Below are 15,972 nucleotides of genomic sequence, written 5' to 3'. Positions count from 1 at the left end.
AGCCACTCTGGGCAGCTTCCAACAAAATATTAAAATACAATGGCCTGTTAAACATTAAAAGCTTCCCTAAACAGGGCTGCCTTCAGGGCTGGTTGAATAATATCCCTACATGATGTAAAGCTGTTCATACAAGACCCCTCATCTATTTAAGTTGGCAAGTACAAGTGCTGCTTTGCATAAGGTTGCCAGCTTGCCCAAATTCTATACTTATGCCACGTTATCTGAATAGTAAAGAGGATGGGCTGTCGCTCAGTGGTAGAGCACATCCCTTGCATGCCAAAAGATCCAGGTTCAATTCCTGACATCTCCAGGCAGGGCTGGGAAAGATCCATCTAGAAAGTCATTGCCAACCTGTGTAGACTTCTGAGCTTGACGGACCAGAGGTCTGACTGTATAAGCAGCTTCCTACGTATGGGGGAAATATGTATGGATTTTTTTATATGATAAATTTTTTGTTTCCACAATTAAAATAAAAACAGCAACATAGCTTGCTTCCTAGGGTGCATCCTGAACTTTTCAAAGGCACAGCAAAGCTCAGCCTAGAATGCACAGCAGTATATTTTACTTGCACACTAACATCTCCAGCGACTTAGCCTCTCCTGTGGAGCAGCAAGGAAAAGTAACAGGAAACGCCTGTATGTTTATAAAGTGTGTTTATTTCAGAACAGCAGCAGAGCCAGTACACATGCCTACCTGAGGAAAAAGACATTACAACTTTGGTGGGCAAACAAAGTTAGGCAAATTCTGAACATCACCCTTTGGAAAAGAAAGCCTTATTTTTTGCAGGTGGCCTGTCACTTCAGCACAGCCATATCCCTACTGTACATCAAACACAGGAACCAAACCAATAGTGGACAGTGCAGTGCAGGTACCAGCTCTGCGTGTGATGGCAGTAGCTCCATCTTCCTTTTCCAACTATTGAAAAGGCTTCCCTCCACTAATTTTCAGAGGCCGTAGTCGCAGGCCTCGTGGCTGTTCTTCAGATAGAGCTCCAGGAAGCCTTTGTATGTCTGAGCGTCGTTTACTGTAGCCTTGACAGCCGGATCCAGCCTCATGGCTTCAACCCAGTGTTTTAGCTCTGGTGTGTGGTCCAAACAGCTGCAGAGAAAATGAAAAAAGTCACTGTGAAGCCTACATCTATGGTGGTTTGTCTGCAAAAGGTCTCCGGTAGAGCGCATGTTTTGAATGCAGAAGGTCCCAAATTCAAACCCTGGCATACTTCTGAAACTCCAGAGAGCTGCTGCCAGACAGTGTAGAATACAATATTAAGCTCAATGCATCGTTGGTCTACTTCTGTATAAGGCAGCTTCCAAACTACTAAGCTGTCTGCATTTAGCTCTGTTGGAAGAAGAGAGGTTTTTGACATCCATTATGCTTGGCTTCCTTAGAAATGATGAGATGCTTCAAAATAGATAGGGGGCACTGCTGCACTGCTCTAGATTTGGAGAGCAGGTGTGTCGTTTCAGCACTTCCCGATTCCAACAGTTTGAATTAGAGGGGTTTTTCCAAGCTATTTGGCCGAGAGATCAGCCCACAGGCAATGCAGCCTGAAATAGCACACTTTCCATGGCAAGAACTATACTGCTGGACCAAGAGCCATGCTACATTAAGTTTCTACTTCCATTTGCCAGCCAGAGGATTCTGGATACCCACAAGCAGGGTATGAAGGAGTGGTCCCCTGTTTACTCCCAGCATCTGGAAGTTCCATTTGGCCAGCACAGCTAGAAACTATGCATAGTCTTCTTCTCCGGAGTGGCTCAGAAAAAAACAACACCCACATCTCCTTCCTAGTTGTGTGCTACAGAGCCAAACTGGTATGGGATGTATAGTGCAGCTGTCTAGAACCTAGAAATGGAAAAAGCCTGCTACCTGAAGGTGGCTCCACAAGCTTAACTGTAGGAGGGCCATAGCTCTGCGGTAGCGCATGATGTTCTGCATGCAGATGGTCCAATACAGTGGTACCTCGGGTTAAGAACTTAATTCGTTTTGGAGGTCCGTTCTTAACTTGAAACCATTCTTAACCCGAGGTACCACTTTAGCTAATGGGGCCTCCCGCTGGTGCCACTGCACAATTTCTGTTCTCATCTTGAAGCAAAGTTCTTAACCCAAGGTACTGTTTCTGGGTTAGCAGAGTCTAACCTGAAGCATCTGTAACCTGAAGCGTCTGTAACCTGAGGTACCACTGTTTTCAACTCCTGGCACCTCCAGGTAGGGCTGTGACAGACCCCTGTCTGAAATCATTTGAGAGCCACTGCCAGTAAGTGTAGGAAATACTAAGATGGACCAACTGCCTGACTCAGTATAAGTCAGCTCCCTATGTTCCTATCCTGCCCTTAGTCAACTCATCATTCCATTTTTTTAAAGGAAAAGTACAGTGGTGCCTCGCAAGACGAATGCCTTGCAACACGAAAGACGCGCAAGACGAAAGAGTTTTCCGTTTTTTGAGTCGTTCCGCAAGACGAATTTCCCTATGGGCTTGCTTCGCAAGACGAAACGTCTTGCGAGTTCTTGCGAGTTTGTTTCCTTTTTCTTAAAGCCGCTAAGCCGTTAATAGCCGCTAAGCCGTTAATAGCCGTGCTTCGCACCTCAAGACGAACCTCAAGACGAAGAGACTTGCAGAACGGATTAATTTTGTCTTGCGAGGCACCACTGTATACAAATCTTTCATAGGATGATAATCCTATACACTGTGTGCACCTGAGATGTCTTTGAAGTCAGATCTAAACCTGACATTATGCCAAAGAAAAGAAAGTAAAACCTGAACTCCTATTATCTCATTTACTGTACAAGTATAATACAAAGGGAATTTCTCAGAAATCCCAGAGCACCGAGCCTGACCCTGGACTCTTCAAGGAGAGCAGAGAAAAGGCAAATCATCAGAGGAGTCTGATCCTCCTCTAATTACCCTCTGGACACCTTGCGGCATAGTTTGATAACATTTAGCCTCGGCAATGTTTCTAAGGAGAATTTTAATCCTCCCACAGTAATCACAAGTTCCTTGTGCACTACCTAAACTGTTACGTTACATTAAAAAATGTTTTTTAAAAAAAATATGTGCAGGAGCGGCTGCATCAGTTAAAGCAACAACAACAAAAACTCCATTAAGGTGCCACTAGAGCCTGACAGATTGTGGTAGAAGCTTCATCAGCCTCGTGAAACATGCAGGTGTTATTACTCACGAGATCCAAATATATCACATCTCAGCTTAACAAGGCAAAAGATGAGCAAGCCTTTTGACCAAGCAGTTAGCTTCTTCACTCTTCCCTTTGCAGCAACAGCCAACACAACCAGGTAATTTTCTGTTAACTACAGTTTCTCAGTTTGGACAAAATGAGAAACCACAGTTAACAGCATTAGAACAAGGTAAGTTTCTAAACCACGGTTTGAAGTACATTTAGTATCCAAACTTGTTCTGAAGCTCTTAACTAGTTTTTTCCTCCCTGAACTGGGAAGCTGTGGTTAACAGAATACTTTGCTTGCATGGGGAAGACAAAGGGGCTGTGCATACAGCCAAAAGGGCTGTTCATACATTGGACTTATTAATCAGAGGAATGATCATCCAAGTGTGGCCATTATCTGTAGTGAGAAAAGAAACCAATTGTCTTGATCGAATTCAAATTGAACAGAACTGAATCTGCCAGTAAATACTAGTATAGATCAGAAGGAATCACTCCAGAAACATACATTCAAGTGAGTCAAATGTGCATTTTCAAGTGAGAAGAATGATTCTCCTCCTCTTCCACACCCACTTCACTTCTGCCAGACACCCCTTGCCTTGCAGATTACAGATGAACCAGAACAAATGGCAGCAGCTCTCCCCTATCAATGGTGCCCATTGGCGAAGGGACAAGGGAAGGAATGTAGCTGGAGAATGGTACTCAAATGTGAGAGGTACAAATGATTCAAAGGGCTTACTCATATAACTCGTAGGGCTCCATACGCTCAAACCAAGGCCAGATCAGATAGTCGATCATGGAAACAGTGTTCCCACCGAAATACTTAGTCTTGCGGTTTACTAGAATCTAAAAGGGAAAGAGACACATGACATTCCTACATAAAAAGCACAGTATACCAAGAGAACTTGCAGAAACTGAAATCTAGAGTGAGGAAGGGGAAAGGGGCTGCATATATAACAGACAGCACCTTGTTACACAGAGCTCAGTAGTTTCAGAACTTCTACCCCTATGTTGCAGACCTGTGTGGAGATTTTAACCTGTACTGGTCCCTTGTAGACTGCACAATAGATCACAGACCAAAGTGGGTTGTGCAGCTGGATTTTAAGAAATTTTTGGCTGCAATTCCAGATTCCGCAGAAAGCAAAACTGGAACCACTGGAAAGCCCTAGGAGCTCTGTCTGGAAACACTCTTGGTTTGAAAATCCCTCTTATCAGACAGAAACAAATCCATCAATAAAGATATGAACATGGCTCCCTCTAGTGGGCAGCACTAGAGTCTGCTCAGAGTATGTAATCCCAAAACTAAATTATGTGGAAGAGTCACAAGTTTCAATGAGCCCTTGTGTGGGATGCGGAGGATCAAAATATTAGACTTTCATTGCATGAAGTACAGCTATGGAAATAAGATACAGAGAACAGAGCAATATGTTCCCTAGCACAGGTTCAACAGATCTCTTCAGCCTAGTAATGGAGTAGAAGAGTTGCCCAAGGACATAATGCTTGAATTTAGTTGGAAAATAGAAGAGACCTTTTGTGTGGAATGGAAAAGCAGAACCTCTCTCCCCCACAATCAAGTTAATGTATAGCTTTCCTTGGAGCAATGCCCCCAACTCTCACCTCTTCAAGTTTCAGAAGCCTTTCTCGGAGCTCATTCTTCACTGCAGACGCATTGTCTCCACTCCTGACGGCCAGCAAATACTTGTGACACAGAGGAGTTAGCTAAGCAAAAGCAGAGATTGCCATGTTACCAAGGTGCAGAAAAGTGCTTAGCATTTTAATTCAAGGAACATAAATGCATGCTAAGAACGAGAGGTAATTCTACCATGACTAAATTTACAGCAGTAGACAGCTCGTCCTCATAAAGCCCTGTCAGTAAGAGGGTGTAAGTTGCAGCCCAGCATGGCTTCCGCTGGCCAACTGTTCTGAACTGTAGAGGAGTCCTTTCACCTTGGTAGAACATCCATCCACACCATCTTTCCATTAGTATGAAGCAGGAATGAGGAACCTGTGGACCTCCAGGTGTCACTGGATTCCAAATCCTATCAGCTCCAGCCAATGTGATGGGTGTTAAGAGTCCAATAAGAGGGCCACAAGCTCACCACCCCTGCTATAAAGATGCCTAAACGAGTTGTTTTCCTCCTCTAAACAATTTGGTTACCTATTGAGATTCACACCTTTCTCTTTCACACATTTAATTGCATACTACAGACAGAGAAACATGTCCATTTTAGTTAACACAGGGCAACTTTCCATTGTGTGATGCTACAGGAGATTGGATGTGTTCCTCAGACGCCTTATTTAAAAAATTCTAATGAATTTTGTTGTCATAGAAGTGAATGGGTTTAAGATGGAGAGGAGGAAACACAAACCAAGGGAGATAAACCCACAGAAAGCATCTCTCAATGAAGGAGAATGTGAAACAACCCAGAAGATCGTACCAGATATCAACACACACCCCTTCCACTCAGCATCCAGAATAACCCTGGTTTAATGTAGAATTCCAAGTAAGCTCAAAGGAAAAGCAAAGCTACACAGTACATTAGCAGTTCCGCTTTGCTTCTATACTTTAGTCCTTCTATACTTTTTGCTTCTATACTTTTTAATGTTGGGACAACATATAGCAGCCACCTTACCCTGTCTGTATGTTCCACATTCACCAGTGTTTCCTCTGTTGTCCCTAGTCTACAAAAACCCACTTTCTCAGTTATACCAGCCTGGTCCTGTCATCTTGTACCAGGATCTGTGCAGGATGTCATAAGTGGCATGTCAACACACTAAAACTCTTTGTAGCAACCAGTTCCTAGTAACACCCAGCATTAGGTCACATTGTCCAGTAACTTTAAAACTACTGTCTTTCTTCCACAAATGTTTTGTTTGCAGATCTCACTTTTTGCTTTCAGGCACATGTTTAAAATAGGGCAGTGGTGTTGCCTAGCAGACTGCCTGTAATCATAACAATGCCTTATCAAGTGTTATTTTCATACCACACACTGAAATGAGTTTCCCGTTACTCCTCTGTACACACCTTGGAGAACTGTTCCAAGAGCATCTTCTGATAAGCTTTCTCATAAGGATCTGCAGGATACAGCTTCTTCTCTGGATACGCTTCATCCAAATACTCACAAGTGATTGGAGACTCATAGATCAACTGGCCCTTGCTGGTCTCTAGCACAGGTACCAATCCGAATGGGCTTTTCTCAAAAAACCAGTCTGGCTTGTTTTTCAAGTTGATATTGACAATTTCATGACTAAAACGTATGACATGGAAAAACACAGCAAGGTTATTTTGCCAACTTGCCTGTTACAGTTAGAGTCAACTTCTGCTATGTTATTGAAATCACCTAAGGTTGTTTCATATAGGCTACATGGTTACAGAACTCCAGATCCAGCCCTCTAACCATTAGGAACTAGAAGGCAAGGGGTCTAGATGACAAATGGGGAACCACTGGCCTCTGGGATTGATCCAGACCATGGGTAGGCAAACTAAGGCCTGGGGGCCGGATCCGGCCCAAATCACCTTCTAAATCCGGCCCGCGGATGGTCCGGGAAGCAGCGTGTTTTTACATGAGTAGAATGTGTCCTTTTATTTAAAATGCATCTCTGGGTTATTTGTGGGGCATAGGAATTCATTCATTTTTTCCCCTTCAAAATATAGTCCGCCGTCCGCCCCCCAAGGTCTGAGGGACAGTGGACCAGCCCCCTGCTGAAAAAGTTTGCTGATGCCTGCTCCAGACCATGGACTCCATTCTAGCACTCATCAAAGGGTTCTTTCGGCAGCACCACCTCCTCCTCTTGTTGGATGCAAAAACATCACGGGGTCAAAATGGGAATCTCCACATTCCACTGCCTCATGCTGTGGCGCACACTTTCTGGGTGGAGTGCATGGGTGCGTAGAAACACACCCTGTGTCAATTGGAAGGCAACTCCCATAAAGCTTGATATGCAGTGAACATCTGCCAGTTTTCAGCCCCAAAGGTGGTTAAAAACAATTACAATACAATAAAATTAGGACTATGTGAAATTAGAGAGAAGGTTCATTTGATCTGGGGGCTGGAGTATTGTTTCGGGGAGTTGTTGGGTGTGGCCATTGCTGTTAATTTCTGTATATTTTTGATCTTATGATTTATGTGGAAATTGTTCTATTTGGTTGTGTACTTTTTGATGTTTCATTTATTGTTTACAACTACTTTTGTTACGTTTTTAGTTTTTGGAAAGGTGGCATACAAGTAAAATGACTGATTGACTGATCTTACTTGATTCCTTTGGCTCTGAGGACTAGCCTTGTTCTCTGTGCAAAAGGGCAGTAGCGCATACTGTACAGACGGATCACTCCCTCCGGCACAGGCCCTGGAGCAGAACTTCCTGGAATACAAAGAGACTTACACAGGTCATTCTGGTCAGAACTAGCAAAATTATAGCCTTTTCTGAACAGAAACCATAAGCAGAGAGAACAAAGAAGCAGAGAGAAAAAAGGGGAGCCTTCCAAAAAATAAATTCCTCTGGTATTTGATATGCTCCATTTTCATAACCCTGCAGTCATTCCAAAGGCTTTTTTCACACTCGTGATTCACATCTTAATTCAGATGAATTAGCAGAGGAAAGTAAATGGCGACAGGAGTGTGAGGATGCCAAGCTACTGATGTGAGAATAATTCCACAGAACTCAGCTGAATTGCTGCAAAGTAAGCAGCTTGTACATTGTAATTGTTCTGCATTTTTTGGAGCTTAAGCCTGCAGTCCTATATCCACTTATCTGAGAGTAAGCCCCATTGAACTCAATGGGATTTATCACTGAATAAACATGTGCAGGAATATGCTGTAAAAAACGAAAACAAAAGATTTGGCAGCATAAGCTTAGCGTTGCAGTACTCATTTCCCCACCTGGTATGGACTTATGGGGCCCATTCACCGCTATTCATGCATGACTGCAGGGCCAGGAAGAAACAAAATGAATGTCCCAACATGTCTCAACACATCCATCTCTCTCTGTGTATGCAGCAAAGAAACACACACATAACTTTCTTGCTAGACTTGGGCATGTAGGCAGACACAAAGTCACAAGCCAGGAAGGAAGGTTGTGTGGGAAAGACACTTAAGTTTATGCTCTTCCCCAAACCAAGGATGTACTTCACGGACTTGGGCTAAAGGAAAGAGACTATAGCTCACTCAGGATGATCTGTGGCCATGACGACATCAGGGCAGTTATATGCCATCCCATTTTCAATACTGTTTGCATCTACCAAAGTTTCAGATGGACATGTATTTATTTCCAGTCAGGGCATGCCCCATAACGATATCCTTTAAATTATCATGTTCTAGGACACAAGAGTGCTGCTTTTTGAGGTTTCATGAGCTCTTACAACCCCATCTCATGATTTTAACAGGGTGCTCTTTCTTTATAGGAGTAACAGGTCTACAAATCATCAAAACTCATTGAAGGACTCCTACAATGTGCAAGTTGTTCTGCAGTTGTATTTCTTACAAGAACAAGCTGCAGCTACCCCATAAAGACCCATGGTTTATTAAGAGAAAAAGTGTGTGGCACAACACTTCCCTCACCAGTTTAATCAGCATCTTGCCTTCAGTGCCAATTGAAAAGCGTCCCATGAATGAATTGGGGTCTGGTGTAGGGTCACAGCACGGAAGATCACAACAGACTCTTCTGGGTCTAGCAAAATATGCATCTGGAGAATTTGCCAACTGGGAAAGTAGCTACTTACTACAAAACCCACTTCTGGTATTACACTGCACCCTCAGTTAGCTCATTACCAGCAGCGGCTAGGCAAGAGGTTTAGGAAGCTACACCAACACCTGAACAGACCTTTAAAAGGCGTGCAAATTAAATAGTCATGTTACCAATACAATTATCAGTGCAAATTGTCCAGAGTGCAGGTGGAGAAGGTGACCTGAGGCAAATTAAAGTCATCAACGCCAATCCTATTTTTCACATGCAGTACTGTGCACAAACAGCAACGCGCGTCTCACATCAGACGTAGCTCAGAGGAGAGAGCGAGCTCACGATCGTTGTGTGTGTGTGTTTTTAATTAAATGAGGAAACCAGAGGAGTGACACGCCGCCATGCAAACTGTTTTGGGGAGCGTTTATTTTTTAAAATGCACGTCGCTTTTAGTGAAGTTCGTGGCGAGCTGCTTCGGAGATTTGCTTTACACAGAGTTTCAAGGAAAGAGTCCATTTTGAAACGTTATAATTTCAAAAATAGTCCCAGGAAATCCTCCCCTCCCTCTCTTCGTATACGTGCCTCTGAACGTATGCGCCGCAGCAAATCACGTGGCGTTAAATAAACGCAGCTTGGCATTACTTATTATTCTTATTTTAAAACACATCAGCGGGTGGGGTGGTAACGAGCGGGCTCAGAGAAGGGGGAAATTTCACCCCTTTTTCCCTTGCCGTAATATGGAGGGAAATCACTAAAATTAGTATTTGCTGGGCGTCGGAGGGGCGCCACAAGGAAAAGAGGCGGCCCGATCCTCCCCACAACGACAGGCACAGGCAAGCATAGAGCATGCAATGCTTTGGGAAAGAAGCAAACCCTCTCACCTTTTCCTAAGCTCCTAGCGAATTCCCCAGACATTCTCCCTGGTGTAGTCAGCAGGCAAGTGACGGACACCGAAGAAAGGGAACCTCCCCGAAGTCGGCCGACTGTCTCCGCCCACATCCCTTGATCCCAAGATCGACCGACTCCGCCCCCTTCGTTATTCTGCGACGATTCCGTTATAGAAGCTGCCTCAGAACTTGGCCACTTGAAAGCGCCTGGACATACCAGTGTTGGATTCACGCATAAGCTAAACAAGCTATGTATAGCTTAGGGCTACACTCTCTTGTCGGCCCCAAAAAAATTTAAAGGGGGGGGAAAAATCTGGATGTACATTTCCAAAATATAAGATAAAAAAACAAATAAAATAAAACCTACATACAGCAGCAGTGGCAAATGGCTTTAGATACCTATTAGGTCTATAAACTACCATATAGCTTCAACACAAAAAACGGGGACAATTTGTTGTTGACAAAGGACAGCTGGACATATAAAGGGCCCCATTACCTTCAGTACCTTAGGGCCTCATCAAACCTAAATCCAGCCCTGGACATAACGCTGAGTGGATATGAATAGCAGTGGGGCTTTAGGTTTCCAGCCTAAAGGTGCTTCAGCTAAAGTCCTACCTCCACTTACACTGAAATCAATATTTTTTATTTATGCATTCATAGCCCGCCGTTTATCCAAGGCGCTCAAAGTGGAGTACTTGATTCTCATCCCCAATATTCATTGAAACCCCAAGTCGTGTCTCATACCAAATGTAACTGACCTGTGGAAAGGACTCTGAGCTGAAAACAGAGACATTATGTGTACAGTGGTACCTCTGGTTACGTACTTAATTCGTTCCGGAGGTCCATTCTTAACCTGAAACTGTTCGTAACCTGAGACACCACTTTAGCTAATGATTTACATTCTCAACTCAAGTTCCCTGCACTGGGGCAAAGAGCAATTCCACCCTGAAAGTACATATACACTGCAACCAAATGGGAGTAATAATAATTTGCACCTCAGGATATCAGGGCTGTTCCTACCACATGGTTCTTCCCACAGACTGCTCTTTATGTGGTTTGTGTTGGTTGTTTTTTAATAACTCCCTACAAGAAGAAAACTAGCACGGCAGGAGCAGGCTGGTCTTGCAAGGAGTTTGAAACAAGGACAAAAATGGAGTGACTCGTTCAAAAACAAAGTTTTTCAGAGTACTTCCTGGGCCCACAGGTCCCTGACATACTAAGGATGCATGTGATACATGCATAGCAAAGGCAAACACTGAATCATGCACATCGGGCTCACCATGTTCTTTTAATACCTCCTGAGAAGTAGTAGTCCAAAGGATTGCCACCAGGGAGGCCAGATGTAAAGGATAATTTTACCTGTTGTAATATCAGCCTATAAAGTTAGTAACCCAGAGTTGAGAAACAGTCTTGTAACACTGTGGCCAAATCGGCAACAACAATGGTGACTCTGTACAGTGGTACCTCGGGTTAAGTACTTAATTTGTTCCAGAGGTCCGTTCTTAACCTGAAACTGTTCTTAACCTGACATACCACTTTAGCTAATGGGGCTTCCTGCTGCTGCTGCGCTGCCGGAGCACAATTTCTGTTCTCATCCTGAAGCAAAGTTCTTAAACCATGGTACTATTTCTGGGTTAGCAGAGTCTGTAACCTGAAGCGTATGTAACCCGAGTCATCCTAGCTGTGCATTTTTCTTGTTTTGCTTTTTGCTATCTTATCTTCCAGCATTCCATGTGATTTTCAGCAGTTTTAAAAATGTGGCTTTTCTTGTTTCAATTTGTGAATTAGCTTGCAAAGGAAATCTAACCTGTTTCTAACAATTTAGAAACAGTCTTCCTTGGTATTGCAAGACTACTGCACATTTAATAATGAAATCCTAGGGCTCAGTCCTAATAAGTGTAAAGTAATAATATATCTTTAAAACACATTCAAAACGCGTTCTTGCCCTCAAGGAATTCTGGATAATGTAGTTTATTCCTCGGTTACATGTTCCAGAAACCCTTATAAACTACAGTGCCCAGAATTATTTGAGGGAATGAATTTGTGCTTAAAATGTACTTTAAATCTCATTATTACCAGTGTGTGACTTATCTGAGCTACTTACAGCTCTGTTGGTTTGGCTGCATACACGCCATATGGTTAAAGTACATTTAAAGCAACTCCACCTCATGTGAATTGTATTTGTTAAGTGTTCTGGAAATTGTAGCACTTTAAAGGGTAAACTGTCTTTCCCAGGATTCTTAGGGTCGGGATGTATTTTAAATGTATCCTATAGCCTGTCACAGCAGCAAATGAAAAGGAGGGTAATTGGAGAGACCTCTGCAGTATCCTTATAAAACAAAAGGCGTTCCAGCTCCTCCCAGCAACACATGCCTTAGCGTGCCTGGCACAATCCATGATAACAAGAGAAAGAGAACAAAAAGCTCTGCCATGTATCTACGTACTAGAGTTTCACAATGAAGGAATACAATATCAAGAGTGTATAACAGGGGTCAGCAAACTTTTTTAGCAAGGGGCCGTTCCACTGTCCCTCAGACCTTGTGGGGGACCAGATTATATTGGGGGGGGGGGATGAATGAATTCCTATGCCCCACAAATAACCCATAGATGCATTTTAAATAAAAGCACACATTTTCCTCATGTAAAAACACCAGGCAGGCTCCACAAATAACCCAGAGATGCATTTTAGATAAAAGGACACATTCTACTCATGTAAAAACATGCTGATCCCTGGACCATCAGCAGGCCAGATTTAGAAGGCGATTGGGCCAGATCCAGCCCTTGGGCCTTAGTTTGCCTACCCATGGTGTATAACTACAAAGGTTTAAAATAGTAGAACTGGAAAGCATTTGGTCTCAAAGGAGCTTGATTTATTTGTCCTTTCCTCTCCCAAAAGTATATGGTGACCTAAAATTAGATTCTGGGAATAAAAAATAACAACCCTTCAACTGAACTTAATTTAGCACACCAACGAAAATAATGTCACCACCAATTTAAGCATGTTTTGGGGAAGGGACCTAGTCTCTAGTGTTTGCTTTTAAATGCTCTCTTCCCTTATCTATTCAATGTTAGAACATTCAGAAGTTTAAAATTCCAAACTAAAAGACATTATTATTGAAATGGAAATACTTTATTGTCACTTGTACAACCTGTATACAGCGAAATTACACGAGCACCCCCCACTCAGCTCTCTTAGTCTTAATTCCTCTCGTTTACTGACACACACCCGAAAGTCAGTTGCCCTGTTGTTATCTTTTCATTCAGCAGCCTAACAGCCCATGGATAGCTGTTCTTTACCCTGTTGGTGCGACTAACCAAGCTTCTATATCTTCTGCCTGACGGCAGGAGATCAAGAAAGTGCCGGCCAGGATGTGAATCATCCCTGAGAATTTTCCTCTCTCTCCTGAGGCAACGTTCTTCCGCTATTTCATCCAGCGGATTCACGGGACAGCCCGTAATATCTTGTGCTGTATTCGCCACCCTCTGTAGGCACTTCCTATCAGATGATGTCAAACCAGTGTACCACACCGTGATGCAGTATGAAAGGTCACATTCTATTGTTGACCGGTAGAAGGAGATCATCAAATGTTGATTGACATCGTTCTTCTGCAATACTCTGAGGAGATGGGAGTCTCTGTTGGGCTTTCTTAACCACCTGGGTTGTATTTATTTTCCAAGTAAGGTCTTCACTGAGATAATTAGCCTCACTTGTGAAAATGCCCCCAGAATGTTGTTGTTTTTTAAGCACCTGAACATTTATCATTTTTATTGTCGTTTGATTATACAAGCATGACAATAAACACAATTTGAATAAAACGCGATTAGAGCTAGACATATTTACTCAGAGGTCAGTCCCACTTAAGTTTCGATAGGACTGATTCTCAGTTGTGTATAGGAGGGCAGACTGAATATTTTAAAGATGAAAATAATTTGTTTTTGAAAAACGTTCCCGGTTTCGTCGTCTCATCTCATGCACGTTTCCTGGGCAGTAAATTCCACAACGTGGGAGCCAACCTCCATAGGTCCCCCATAGCATGAGGGGCAGGAAGAGAGAGAGCGCTACGTCATCCAGCTATGCAACTTCTTAGAGGTTGGCTTTGGATATAACCCCGCCCTTCCAGTGCGCGGAAGGAGTCAGTCACGCTCGGAACACGAGAACTGAAACGGCAAGCAGGGCGGGGCGAGTCAGCGACGGAAAGCCCATCTTAGCCAACGGCAGGAGCGGCCAGGTGTTGCTAGGAGACGGGTACAAACTGCTCCGGGCAGCTCTCTGGCGAAGCTGAGGGTAGCATGGACGGCGGGAAGTTGGGCGGCCGCCGCCCAGGCTCCGCTCACAGAGCTGATCTCGAAGTGAGGTGCGAAGGGGAGCGAGCGGGGGACGGGGACTTGCCTGGTGTTTCTTGTGTCCGAAAAACCCCATCCTCAAGGAAGCCTCTCCCCTCTTCGTACGGCCGCCTTCGCTAAAGTGGCGCCCGCCGGACGCCTTGGACTTGCACGCGCTGGCTGGGGCTGATGGGAGTTGTAGTGCAAAGCGTCTGCGGGCGCCACCTTGGCGAAAGCCGCCATGCACGCTTGTTTGGAAGAGAGTGCTGCTGAGCTCAATGGGGCTGATGCCTAAACGGACGATAATGCAGAGGATTTGCTCTGTAAGACCCCGTCCTTCCCTCTCTTAGCTTGTCTCCCAAAGCTTCCCACCCACCTTCCCGAAGCCTTTTATTTCCCCCAGGATGGCTCACACTTCTTTGTGCCTCAGTTTTAGTCAGTCCTCTGGATTTCACATCATTAACGTCCCTTTCTTCAGGAATGTAGGTGCAGGAAAGCTAGCTAGACCTTGGGGGGGGGGGACACACCAACAAATGTGTGATAGTCTTTTATTACCCTATCTGAATCCAGAGGTGAAAATATATTCTGTGATTTTTAAATGTTAGTATTGATAACGACAAAGGAAATCTGGTTACAGATAGGTAGCCGTGTTGGTCTGCCATAGTCAAAATAAAAAAATCCTTCCAGTAGCACCTTTAAGACCAACTAAGTTAGTTCTTGGTATGAGCTTTCGTGTGCAAGCACACTTCTTCAGATACGTATCTGAAGAAGTGTGCTTGCACACGAAAGCTCATACCAAGAACTAACTTAGTTGGTCTTAAAGGTGCTAAAGGAAATCTGGTTTCATTCCCTCCACCCTGTATGTAATCTGCTTTTCATTCTTCAAGATATTATGATGATGCTAACAAAGCAAATATATTTATTGAAGTCCTAAGTAATTCCAGCTATCTGTCTTGTCATTCATTCAGTATAGTGAATGAAGGCAGATATAGCAACACTCCTGTAAATAACAAGATATTGCCAGAGTAATAACAAAGAGGTGGTTTCTGTGTCCCATGTTCTTTTAAAGTGAAGATTTAGATAAACTCTGATTCACCTCATTTCACAGTCCTTTCCAGGACTATTTTCAGAGTCTTTGTTTATGTTCTTATTGGAGGGGTCTATTTTTTTTTTTAGTTACTAAGTAAGTTGCAAAATTTATAAATATTGTACAATCTATTACTGTTTTCTGTTTTTCTTCGCTTTAAATATTGTGATGCATTTTCCATTCTGCAGCTTTTTGTTTGCAGTAGGTGAACCATAAATAAATTATATTTGCATTCATTCAATTTAAACTGAGGGGAAGTGCTGTTACATCTTTTTCTAGTTGCAGGTTGTGTATGTAATTAGTGAACACAAACAACAGTGGTTTTCCTCAGTGGAAGCTTTGTTTTACGCCACATTATCCATTTAGCAAAAAACAAAACTCTTTGTTTCTTTTAAAATGTCATATAATCCTAACTTACTTTCTTTCTCCACCCCTTCAAGATGGGTACAAGGATTCACCAACAGGAATGTTGGCTTTGTCACCAAAAGAACTGTCTGCTATCCTTGTGGGAATTACATAATATTTGTTAACCTTGAAACACTGGAGAGATCCATCTTGCGGTGTCACAGTGGAAAGGTAGAAGCTTTTGCCGTGAACCCAAACCAGAATGTCGTTGCTTATTCTGACAGGCAACTGAAACCTGTGATTCACATCCACAGTTATCCAGGACTAAAGAGACAGGCCAAATTAAAAGGTGGGTCTCATGGTTAATCAAAACCATCTTGAAATGGTTTTTAGAATTTGGTGAGGGGAAGGCATAAGAGTTGTGCTAGATCAGACCAACAGTCTATAGCAGGGATCAGCAACCTAAGGCCTATGGGCC

At 43.3% G+C, this 15,972-nt stretch overlaps 2 protein-coding genes and 1 long non-coding RNA gene across 3 annotated transcripts in view; 2 read left to right on the top strand and 1 right to left on the bottom strand.

The window, feature by feature from the left end:
* The window catches only part of LOC308477426, a 314,602-nt gene that overhangs the window by 236,844 nt on the left and 61,786 nt on the right, over positions 1-15,972 (top strand). The window lies entirely within an intron of this gene.
* On the bottom strand, positions 637-9,890 carry LOC308477417 (glutathione S-transferase omega-1-like). Its single transcript, XM_081005947.1, has 6 exons — positions 9,734-9,890; positions 7,430-7,538; positions 6,202-6,424; positions 4,794-4,895; positions 3,916-4,022; positions 637-1,098 (listed from the first exon to the last, which is right to left on the bottom strand). The coding sequence occupies exons 1-6, from the start codon at positions 9,849-9,851 to the stop codon at positions 945-947; spliced, it is 813 nt and encodes a 270-aa protein (XP_080862073.1). The 5' UTR covers positions 9,852-9,890; the 3' UTR covers positions 637-944.
* Positions 13,878-15,972, top strand: part of CFAP43 (cilia and flagella associated protein 43) — a 46,803-nt gene continuing 44,708 nt past the window's right edge. Inside the window, exons 1-2 of the mRNA XM_081005897.1 lie at positions 13,878-14,094; positions 15,590-15,843. Of these exons, the coding sequence (XP_080862023.1) occupies positions 14,030-14,094; positions 15,590-15,843 (319 nt within the window). The 5' untranslated portion in view covers positions 13,878-14,029. The remainder of the gene's footprint in view (positions 14,095-15,589; positions 15,844-15,972) is intronic.

Source organism: Podarcis pityusensis (assembly GCF_964106645.2).
Source record: "Podarcis pityusensis genome assembly, chromosome: 5".
NCBI classification, from domain to species: Eukaryota; Metazoa; Chordata; class Lepidosauria; order Squamata; family Lacertidae; genus Podarcis; species Podarcis pityusensis.
This window is presented reverse-complemented; position numbering and strand designations above follow the sequence as displayed.